The following is an 11,906-nucleotide window of genomic DNA, read 5'->3' as shown; positions in this document are numbered from 1 at the left end:
AAATTTGTGGTCACTGTAGCACTTGTTCTGTGACCACATGTATGCACTTCCTTTGGTTAAGGTGCAAGAAAAGGAGTTGCACAAATTCGGGTACTGCCAACCGGTGTGCATGTTTAGGATGGTTGCAGCATCCCACAACTTGATCCCCATTTTCCAGCTTGCTTCTGATAAAAAAAATCACGGGAGATGCCGGCAGGAAACTGCAAGTCACAGTCATATGAAATTGCATTTCACAACCCACAATGACTTGCTTAAAAACTGCACAGGAACAGATATAAGTTGGCACTGTCATGTGACATCAGGCTGAATGACTGGGCTGCTAGTGTCACAGATGCCTGTCCCAAATGCACTCAGTAAGTGACGACTACTTCAATTGGGATGTCAGCAGAGGGATAGTGGGCAATATTTTCTGCCCTTACTTGGAGCTGAGGACTTCCATGGGCAAAAAGGTGCTCCAAATCTTGCAGAGGCTTTAGGCATCATTTAATCAGTTAAAGCCCTCACGTCTCTAAAATTACACACACACACACACATCCTTTAAAATACTAAAAATGCGAATCCTGGGCATCATATTAGACAATATATATATATACATTGTCAATGTTGCTAACATCGGATGTTCTTGCTTGACAATATATGAAGATGCAAACATTTTCTATTTAACCTGTGTATTACTTTTAGAGTTAAAATTAGATGGTGCTGGAGGGGAGGGGGAAGAATGTGTTTGGAGACTAGTTAGCCATAACAATATCTCAATAGAGTATTCTTCAAGGTTGGTTGTAATAAGAGGAGATAACGAGAGGGAAAGTTCACACTTCAAACTAATTGGAGAATGTGATTAATGACTGTGAAATGAAGGAGTGAGTTATGCTTAGATACTGTGTGTTTGGGGGAGGAGAATTCAGATTTTGGCTTCTCTATGTACGTGCCGAAGCTATGTTGCAATTAAAGATTTTTTAAGGTAAACAATGCCTCAAAGTTCTTTGAAAAGCTTCTTTCGGAACCATGACATATACATATAGTAACGTGTACCCAGATACATCCAAAGCGGGCAAAGAGAGTTGACAATAAGTAAGGCGATGATCCCCGAGCTTACGAGTATACAGATGCGAGTCTATTAGAAGCAATATGGTCAACTGGGGCGGGTAGACCAGTAATGCGTTCTATGAGCAGAGCGCGCAAACTGCCAGTCTTATAAGCAGGCTTTCGAATGTCCGGCTTTCTACTCTGACGACATCGGTAGTTAGCCGACGAAAGCTAAGTTTATCAAACAGTTGTTAGTTTATTAGACAGTTGTTTTTATATTTATTCCGGTGTTCGACTTTTTCTCAACATGAATGTACCCGGGATTCACATTTTTAGTATAATTAGAGACAATATATTTTTAAGAATATTAAAAACAAAATGGTGATTCCTGGGTAGATTCATGTTAAATAATAAAATATACGAACACCAGGAAGTTATAAAACTATAAAAAGTTTTAATAGAATAAAACCAAGCTTTTGCTGGCTTCTGCCAGCATCATCAGGGTAGCGTCCAGTCGATGGGAGAAGCTATTTATAAATATGGCGCTCTTTGTGCCCCGCTTCTTGACCTTGTCATAGGTCCCAGCCAATCCACCTGCATTTTGATCGTAGTTTCTGTATTGCAAGCTGTAATTTCCTCACTTCCCTTGCTTGTGCCGATACCACAGCTCTTCCTCCCTTCTTCGTATAACTGTAAGTCGGGGGGGCCCTTTAATTCTACGTAGTTAAATGTGCAGTCTGTGTTTATGTTGTTTATTCCCCTCATCCTCCCTCTTAGTATTCCCTATTTTCCTTCTCCTCCCCCTATCTGCCTACGATCCTCCTTCACAACTATATCCTCATTGTTCGTCTCTGTAGCCCAGGATTCCATTGTGTTCGTATCATCCTGTTTCCCGATCTTTCGTATCGCTCTGTTAACTCCCCTTTCTATTTTCTCTTCAACAGGGGTAATTTTAACATCCTCCCTGGAATTCGTGGCACCCACAAGTTGGTTGTTAACCCCTTCTCCCGAGGGGGCTGTCCCCTCACTGCTGTTTATACATACAATTATACATTTATAATTACTTGGGGGTGTGCAACCCTCCTTAAAGGGAGAGAGGCAGGGTCTTTGTGATCATGATTTGCATCTCCTTGTACATTCCTACGGTTCCTCTCAAATGTCTGTGGGAGCATGTGGAGCCTCTAAGATTATAACAAACAGCCTCCCCATCTTCCCGTAGTTCTCCTGCATTCCCAAGGCGAGAGCAGCTCAATAGGGAAATGTCGTGGATGGAGTTAATTGCAGAGTCGCCGGTGGAGTTACACGTGACATTCCAATCATTTAATTCATGGTTGTTTAATAGTCCGGAGTCCGTACAAGATCGCTTCTTTGCCAAACTCCTCACTGTTCCTGGGGAGACCCTCGATTCATCGGCAGTTGGCTCTTGGTTGTCAATATGCTCCTGCGCCCATAGGAGATGGGCATATGTTTCCGCAAGTGGAGAGTTACTCAGCTGCTGATTATTCCCTATCTGGGCATTTCCAAGACTTGTCTCCTCCGTCAACCCTCTTTGCTGAAGGCACGTTGTAATATTACATTGTTTTCCTCCGGAGGGACAGTCACGCATTGCCCATGCTCTTAATGTTACGTGTGACACGTTTGGAGGTCTCCCCCACATAATTGGCAGAGCAACTTTCACAGTTGATCCTGTAAATGACACTGGACTTCTCTATGGTGGGGAGTGGGTCTTTCAATCTCATCACCTTAGATCACAACGTCTGGTTGGGGTTATGTGCCACCCTCATGTCATAGAATGCCAATAACCTAGCCGTGGCTTCTGAGACGTTGCTAATGTAAGGGAGAGTAATGCGGAATCTCTGTGATGTATGTTCTTCTATTTGAGACCTAACAGGGAGGGGGGTCTGGATGGTAGTCCATGGCGCCTGATTAACTTCATGGGGTAACCATTGTGCCTGCACACCTTACAAAGGTGCTTCTTTTCTTCCATCCTAGCCTTAGCAGTGTTGCAGTGGGAGCCTACTCTCTTGAAGAGTGTTCTAATGCAGCTGGCCTTGTGGGCTACTGGATGGTTGCTATCATAGTGCAGAATTCTATCTGTGTGCGTGGATTTGCAGTAGGCCCTGGTCCTCAGGGTTCCGTTAGGTTGGCGATGGACCAGGACATCAAGAAATGCCAACTCACCGTGGTGCTCTTCTTCTTCCGTAAACTGCAAATCCACGCACACCAAGTTAAGTATGCCCACAAAGCCAGCTTTTTGGCTCCTCTTAATGACGACAAATGTATCGTCACGTAGCGAGCCCAGAATTTAGGACAACACTGGGTCATCGCTACGTGCTCCAATTGCTGCAACACTGCTTCCACTACGATGCTGGAGATCGGTGACCCCATGGGAGTGCCTTTAACCTGTTCAAAGGTAGTGCCCTGGAATGTGAATTATGTTTTTAGACATACTTCTGATAGATTTATAAGGTCCTGAGGCCGAAGATGGTCCTGCTGATGACCTGAACCCTTTTTCTCAAGGTCTTTTATCGTCTTGATGGCCAGATCTTGTGGGATAGAGGTGAAGAGGGAGACGACGTCAAAAGACACCATCACCTCATCATCCTCTGTCCTCAGAGACCTGATCCTGTCAAGGAATTCCTCAGCAGATTTAACGGTAGTAGAACTACCTTCAGCCAAATGACTGATGCGATTGCTCAGCCATTTGGCAAGGCCTGAGGTCAGAGTGTCCCTAAATGCCACAATAGGGCGAAGGGGAACACCCTCCTTGTGGACCTTAGGAAGGCCATAGAATCTGGCCATTGCGGTGTCACTAGGGTGCAGCTTTTTAAGAGTGACATCATCTGTATGCATTTTACGTTTGAGGTTGTTAAATTTATTAGTATGGTTTTTAAGGGCTGTCATGGGGTCACCGTCTACCACTCTATAGACTGTAGTATCGTTGAGCAGGCACAATGCTTTACCAATGTATTGCGCCTTGTCCATAATGACAGTAGCCCTCCCTTTATCTGCTGACATTATAAGGATGGTGTCATCCTTTTTGAGCTGGTTTAAAGCCTCCACTTCTTTCTTAGATAAGGATACTCGTGAGTCAGCATTTCTTTATGCTAGACCAATATATCCACTCCATGGCTAGGATTACAAGCCAACGGGCGACGGAGAAATTTCAGCATAGGACTGAGAGACTACGTAATTTGAATGGCTACAACCCCTCAGAAAGACTGGTGTATAATCTGTCTAATAAGACGTTGACTCAGCCCCAACTTGCCCTCCTACAACGAGATGCGGGATGTAATCTCAGGGACGCCCATCCCTTAGACTTCGTTGCAGCTCTAGAACCGGCCATACACCGCATTGGAGTGGGAGAGGAGACTAGAAACAGACAACAGGTCACAGGTTTGGTTATGAATCATAGGGGCCACCAAACCTTATCTAAGAAAGAAGTAGAGGCTTTAAACCAGCTCAAAAAGGATGATACCATCCTTATAATGGATATTAATGGTGTGTATGTGTGTGTGTGTGTGTGTGTGTACATACATACACACAGACATACACATATTTGTAGGTGTGTGTATTTGCATTTCTATCTGTATGCATATATCTACAATTGTATAATCCATCCCCAGCACTTCCAGATATATTTCATAATAACTCTTTGTAGTGCAAAGCAAAAGTCAATATGAGAATTTCATGATTGAATGGATATTTGAACTTGGATCCCTGTAATGTTCAATGAATCATAGTATAAGAAGCTATTCTAGCATTGTGGTAAAATTGTTTTTAATTGTAATGTATAATTTTTCTTTTTTTTCACATCTTCTGAAAGCATTATATAAACAATTGAAGTTACACTTTTCTTTGAATCTTATAGGCAAAGAGGATGGCAATAAGAGCACTCTGGAGAAGTGAGAATAATTTTTGAAAAGGAAAGCAAATCAAGCCAGAAATCATGATATTTTCCATTTCCTTCAAAAAAAATTACACAATTTTTGGATGGCCACATAGGGCAGACAGTGATGCAGGCCTTGCCCAGGGAGGAAAAAAACCTGCTTGAATCAAACTATCACTAAACAAGAGACCAGCTATATTTTTGACCTCCTCAAGAATATCAGTGGTGGAAAAGCTCCATTGAATGTCCTGAATGTGGGAAAGGTTTCAGGGAGAATTCAAACCTGGTAAACCACCAGAAGACTAACACGGGAGAGAAACCGTATGACCGTCTAGTTTGTGTGGGAAGTTTCATTACAAATTCCCACCTGGTAAAACATCAGAGGACTCACACAGCAGAGAAACTGTATGAGTGTTCAGAATGTAGAAAAAGTTTCAGTTACTGCTAATCCTGTGATACATGAGAGGACTCATACAGGGGAGAAACCATATGAGTGTCCAGTCTGTGGGGAAAGTTTCATTTCAAATTTCAACCTGGTGAAACACCGGAGAAAAACCATTTGAATGTCCTCATTGTGGGAAAAGTTTCAAGAAGAATTCTGACCTGGTAAAACACCAGAGGATTCAAATAGGAGAGAAACTATATGAGGGTCCAATTTGTGGGGAAACTTTCATTGCAAAATCTGACCTGGTGAAACACCAGAGGACTCACACAGCAGAGAAACCCTTTAAATGTTGTGATTGTGGGGAAAGTTTCAGTTAAAACTCCAGCCTGGTGATACACCAATTCTATTTTATTTGGAAAAAGAACTTAAATCGGATAAGAACCTAGCCCGGGATCTGAAAAAGATTTTAAATGTTATGGGGGACATCTTATTACTTCTGACAAAAACACTTGCTCAGAGCCCAGATTTGACCTTAGTATTATCTATGAAAGACTTAACTCTGAGAGAGCAGCTGGGAGGTGAAATTGGTTTCTGAGAACAGTAGAGGTGAACATTTATTGACTCTTGTTTAATAAACTACTAACTCAAGAAACAACAGGAGTGGAACAAGTGAATACCAAGACAGAGGCCTTTACAGAACAACAAGAACAGATTATTGAAAATCCAGACAACGAAACAAGAACTCCAAAACTGGAAATGACCTTCTATGCAAATCAGAAGAAATTTGAGGAAAAAAAAGACCAGATCGAATTGAAGACAACTGTATCAGAACAATTACGAGGATCTGGGATACCAGGGCAACAACCTAATGATTATAAATTGGCCAGAACTTTCAGAAAATTGGCAATTAGATGGTCTCCTTTAATTCAAATAATATATACAAGAATGAAGGGAGATCTATCTGATGATTTAAAAGCATTGACATGGAAGCCTGGTTGGCAAAAGAAGAAAGCTAGAATTAGGTTGAAAAGCTGGGCCTTTTTGATTTATTAGACTCTAACCTGTCAGCTAGCGGGCTAAAGGGAGATTTTGAGATAAAGGGAAATTTGATTATTAGATTTAAAATAGTCGGAAAACAGTAAAAAAATAAGGGAATAATTTGCCTAATATTGAAGATTTAGATTTACAAGGGAAATGTAAACTAACTATTAGGAAATAGGTTTGAATTATTGATTAGCCCAGAGAATATAGTTGATGGATCTGAACTAATAAAAGTCACTTTATTATTAAGGTGGTGATGTATTAGGATGGGGATATGAAAATGTTTATGGAATAAAATAAGAATATAGTTAAGTAATAAATATGTGTATTTCAGATATTATAATTATTATGAAGTGAGATAAAGGAAATTTGGGTTACCTGAAAGTTGAATACTATGGCATTAAAGATCAAACTGGAAATATGTAATTAAAAATTAAAAATAGGTAATATTTAATAAAAGGACATTGATTATCGAGATTTATTAAGATATGTATAAACAAAACAAATGTATAAATGCAATAATGAAGTTTATACTGAATTTTGATACAACTAGGAATTTATTAGCTTAAATATGAAATAATGTTAAGGGAAACAGAAGAAATTTTTCATAATGTAACCTGAAATATCTCATCTACTAAAGATTGTTGTTTAATCCAATTACCACATTGCCTTCTAAATACTTATATGTAAAACTGGAAAATCGATAAAAAAAAATTTTTTTTTTAAAAAAAAATTCCAACCTGGTGATACACTACAGAACTCACAAAAGAGAAAAAACATTCAGGAATGTGGGAAAAGTTTCAGTCAAAATTCCAGCCTGGTGATACACCAGAGGGCTCACAAAGGAGAGAAACCGCATGGGTGTCCAGCGTGTCGGAAAAGTTTCAGTTACGTTTCTCTGCTTGTAAAACACCAGAGGATGTATACAGGAGAGAAACCGTAAAAGTATCCAGATTTTGGAAAAGATTTCAGTATTGGGTCTAACCTTATACATTCTGTATCACACAGGGAAGAAACATTTGAAATGTCCAATCTGTGAATAATTCTTCAGGCATAAATCATCTCTTATTGCACACAAGGAAGTGCACATGAAGCAAACATTGATGAGTTTAGAGACATCTTGAATTTCATTTCTGATTTTCCATTGAGAGTATAGGTGAGAAACTGACTACTTCAATTCTGGCTTGATTCTTTTTAGTCAACAGATCTCAGTATTAGACCTATAGGTGGAGAGAAAAATATGAAAAATGTTAGTTTGATATAGACCAACTACCTATTTCTGCTTATCAACAATAGTTTCTGGATATTTCTATTTATTTATGAGACTTATATACCGCTTTAAGTGCAAGCACTCTCTAAGCGGTGTACACCAGTAAGCAATGTACATATATATTTACATTGCCCCCAACAATCTGGGTCCTGTTTGCAGGAGTTGTGAAATTCCTCGGCTACTGTACGTTAGTCCTCGGGATACAACTCTAATGGGCCTCCTAATTGTAGTTGGGAGCCTGCTTTGTGTCATGCCTCCATGGGAGCCTGAATCTGGACCCTATGGAGGCCGAGGGAGAGGCATCTGTGGCTTCAGAGGAATGTGGGGAAGAGCAGGCCGAGGCAGGCCAGGGTATTTCAGGATTGGGACAGGAGGAACATGAGAGTTCAGGCCATGAGCAAGGCCACTCCTTCCTGATCCGAGAACACGGGGAGTGGAGAGAAGGATCTGAAAAAGATTTTAAATGTTATGGGGGACATCTTATTACTTCTGACAAAAAGACTTGCTCAGAGCCCAGATTTGACCTTGGTATTATCTATGAAAGACTTAACTCTGAGAGAGCAGCTGGGCGGTGAAATTGGTTTCTGAGAACAGTAGAGGTGAACATTTACTGACTCTTGTTTAATAAACTACTAACTCAAGAAACAAAAGGAGTGGAACAAATGAATACCAAGACAGAGGCCTTTACAGAACAACAAGAACAGATTATTGAAAATCCAGACAACGAAACAAGAACTCCAAAACTGGAAATGACCTTCTATGCAAATCAGAAGAAATTTGAGAAAGAAAAAGACCAGATCGAATTGAAGACAACTATACCAGAACAATCACGAGGATCTGGGATATCAGGGCAACAGGCAGGCTTAACTACTTAGGAGGAAAGCGCCCTGCCCCTCTCCACATGGCACACCTGGAGACTGAGACTTAAGGAGATGCTGTGGGGAGAAGTATTTGTCGGGAACAAACACTGATTCATTGGAATTTTGTGTGCTGTTGCTGATCTTGAAAACAACTCTTTGATCTCTTGTTCTGTGTTGTGATTTCTGCTTAGAAACCCTAAAACTCTGACCATTGGACTGACTGACAACAGTGACTGGGTGTTCAAAGACCTCGGATTGTATTTTGACTTCTATTTTGAAACTGCTCAGGCAAGCTTGTATTTCCACAGACTTGTTAGATTTTGGATGTTTCATTCCTTGTTATCTACGTGACCTTAAGTAAATTACTTTTCTAATCAGACTGTACGTGAAACTACTTGCAGCCAGAGGCGGCTGAAGGTGTGTGTGTGTCTTCCTTTGTTCTGGGGCTTGTCAGAAACGTGGGAGCATTTGGGGAACATTTGGAGCAGACTAAACTGCCTCTGTGCTCTGCCCGGGGTCATCACACTTTGCTTAACTACTGCTACTCCTGCTGTTCCTGATGCAGCAGTTAAATGAATGTGTAAGTCATTAAACAACACTGGCTACCTCACTGTTGGGGAAAACTCTTGGTAGTCCTCGATTTACAACTGTAATTTAGCCAGCAATTACAGTTGTAAATCAAGAGGGTCATTAATGGGTCATCACACAGTGTGATCAATTTTATAACCTATTTTGTGGAAGCACAGAAGGAAGTGCACATGAGGCAAACATTGATGAGTTTAGAGAAGGCTTGAATTTCATTTCTGATTTCCCATTGGGACTGTAGGTGAGAGATTGGCTACTTGAATTCTGACCCGATTCTTTTTAGTCAACACATCTTAGGATTAGACCTGTAGGTGTGGAGAAAAAAAATGGAAATTGTTAGTAGATAAAGGCTAATGAACTGTTTCTGATTATCAGCAGATGTTTCTGGATGTTTCCTTTTACAGAACTTGTGGAATTCCTCAAATAGCGTTTTTTGGGGGTTTTTTTGTATATTGATTACGGAAATCCAACATATGGAGTTGCAGCCTTGTTTGTTGTGCTCCAGATTTTGATCCCCACATTTTCACAGCCAGCATACCAGTAGCCCACAAGTTACAACTGTAATGGGGCCTGCCAGTTACAGTCGCACGTTACAAAAGCCATGAAGTGAGAGTGGTTTGGTTAATTACCTCCACCCTCCGTGATGCAGCCATTAAACAGATGTGCAAATAGCTACGTGGAATACTAGCAACCCCACTGTTGGGGGAAGGTGTTGGAAGCCTACCGCAGGACCAGACCTGCCCCCCCCCCCGGCATCCCTAGGCCTCTCCCACCCGAGACATCCTGTGCTCTGCTTCCCAACCCTTGGTTCCCCTGGGGATTTTCCTCCATTATAGGGCCCCACCAAGCTTTTCTCCCACCCCATGGTCCCCACAGGTTTTTCTCCCATGGTCCCCCTGACCTCTCCCCCACAGTATTTGGGGGGCTGCCACAAAGAAGGTGGGATCAAATTCTCTAAAGAACCAGAGGGCAGGACAAGAAACGGTTGGAAACTGATCAGAGAGAGAAGAACCTGGAATTAAGGAGAAACTTCCTAAAAATGCAGACAATTAACCAGAGTGTTATGTGCTCCTGCCTACTTTCCTTCATGACCAGAAGCAAACTCAGCTGACCAATAACCAGCCAAGGCACAGTGAAGGCCTTTTATTTCATTTATTGCAATAAGCGAGGAGAGAAGCTATCAAAGCTTGGTCCTCTTCAAAGTTCCAACCCAAAATATTCCTTCTTTATACAACCCTGTCCCGGATGCCACATCCCTCCTCATTCCCCATTGTACTTTCTTTGGTATTCAGCAGATTCTATTTTAAATTTTTCTTTCAATATTAAAATTTGAAGACCTTTCATTCACTTCTACCAAGAGGAACAGCTTGCTTTCAGCTTGCTTTCAGTGCTCCATCACTGGAGGTTTTTAAGAAGAGTTTAGACCAGGGATCAGCAACTCGTGGTTCCTGAGCCGTATGCGGCTCTTTCATCCCTCCGCTGTGGCTCCCAGTCCTTTGCCATCTAAAAAAATTCCAATTTCTCATGGAAAAATAAAAGATCTTGCCCAACTGGAATTGATTGAACTTTTTAGTCCCACAGTTTGTGGGCAGGCTAACAAGTTTCTTTTGTTTGTAAGACTGCACACAGCAGCGGATGAAATGACGGAGGACCGTGTCAGAGCTGGAAAGGTGCCGCTAGGGCCCAGTCGGGGGCGCAAGGGGGTTTTCTGCCAATCATGTACGGAGCTGGGGAAATGGGCCAGCCAGCCAGCCACCGTCGCCCGAACTACCCTTCACCTGGCCAGCCGGCTGGCACAAAGCCTCACCAGTCTTCTCCTACTCGTTCTCCTCACTCTGCTCCATTCGAGTTGAAGAAAGCAGAGGCGCAGCAGCGGGATTGCTCTCAATAAGGCAGGCGCACACGAGCGAGCAGCACACCCAGTTCTTATTGTTTGCTGCGCCTCCGCTTTCTTCAACTTGGATGGAGCTGAGGAGCCGCTGGGGGCCAGTTGAGTGGGAAGGACGAGCTTTGCTGCTGGGCAGTGCCTGGGCTATGCACTGCCGCTGCCTCCCAAATGCCATCTTTGCTGCTGGGAAAGCTGCAGTGGCAGGGCGCTCCATGCAGGGGAGGTAGGAAGGAAATGTGGCGGCAACAGGGCACTCTGCACAGGAGAGGTAGGAGGGAAAAACAGCAGCAGAAAATGCTCATGTGGAGGAGGTAGGGAAAAGTGGCAGCATGGCGCTCTGCGCAGGGAGATAGAAGAGAAAACCAGTGGCAGGATGTGCTCAGCACGGGGGAGGTAGAGGAAGAAAGCAGCAGTGGCAGAGTGCTCCATGCCAGGGGGGGGAAGTAAACAGCAGCAGCATGGAGTGCTGGGGAGTAAGCAGCAGGGTTTTGTGGCTCCTGGTGTATTTTCTCTGGAAAAGGGGTCCAAATGGCTCTTTGAGTGTATAAGGTTGCCGACCCCTGGTCTATAAGATTCTTAAAAAGCGTAAGTTTAATTGTTTATACAATGCTTGCAGATGTGAAAAAAAAAATAAAAAATATACATTACATTTAAAAAACAAACATGCTGCAATGCTAACCTTACATTAATTATGATTCATCGGACATTCCAGAGATCCAAGTTCAAATATCCCTTCAATCATGACATTCCCTTGACTTGCATCAACCATAAACTGTAAGCGCAGCTATGGGCTATCATAAAATATATCTGGAAGTCTGGGGTATAGATTATACAATTGCCAGATATATGGAAAGATTAATATAAATACACATACCTATAATTATATCTATGTGGAAAATTCATGTTTTCAGCCTGAAAAAGAAAAAAAGATTACTATCAAACCTTCTGAGCTAATTTTTAGA

At 42.1% G+C, this 11,906-nt stretch overlaps 2 protein-coding genes across 5 annotated transcripts in view; both read left to right on the top strand.

Annotated features, from left to right (window-relative positions):
• Nucleotides 1-7,062, top strand: part of LOC120318225 (zinc finger protein 420-like) — a 31,732-nt gene extending 24,670 nt beyond the window's left edge. For 3 of the 4 annotated variants that reach the window (XM_039365645.1, XM_039365647.1, XM_039365648.1), the window contains one exon: nucleotides 4,898-7,062. The gene's annotated coding sequence lies outside the window, so the exon portion shown is untranslated. Of the gene's footprint in view, nucleotides 1-1,970; nucleotides 2,584-4,897 lie in introns of those variants that run through there. The other variant, XM_039365646.1, reaches the window with a different exon arrangement.
• Nucleotides 3,176-11,575, top strand: LOC120318250 (zinc finger protein 22-like). Its single transcript, XM_039365672.1, has 3 exons — nucleotides 3,176-3,305; nucleotides 4,101-4,112; nucleotides 5,131-11,575. The coding sequence occupies exons 1-3, from the start codon at nucleotides 3,176-3,178 to the stop codon at nucleotides 5,361-5,363; spliced, it is 375 nt and encodes a 124-aa protein (XP_039221606.1). The 3' UTR covers nucleotides 5,364-11,575.
• Nucleotides 11,576-11,906: the final 331 nt, after the last annotated feature.

The sequence above is a fragment of the Crotalus tigris genome, unplaced genomic scaffold, assembly GCF_016545835.1.
Source record: "Crotalus tigris isolate CLP2741 ecotype Arizona unplaced genomic scaffold, ASM1654583v1 scf7180000020145.1122116, whole genome shotgun sequence".
NCBI classification, from domain to species: domain Eukaryota; kingdom Metazoa; phylum Chordata; class Lepidosauria; order Squamata; family Viperidae; genus Crotalus; species Crotalus tigris.
This window is presented reverse-complemented; position numbering and strand designations above follow the sequence as displayed.

Coding starts and splice junctions, on each gene's coding strand:
- LOC120318250 (XM_039365672.1), top strand. CDS start 3,176: ATGGACCAGGACATCAAGAAATGCCAACTCACCGTGGTGCTCTTCTTC.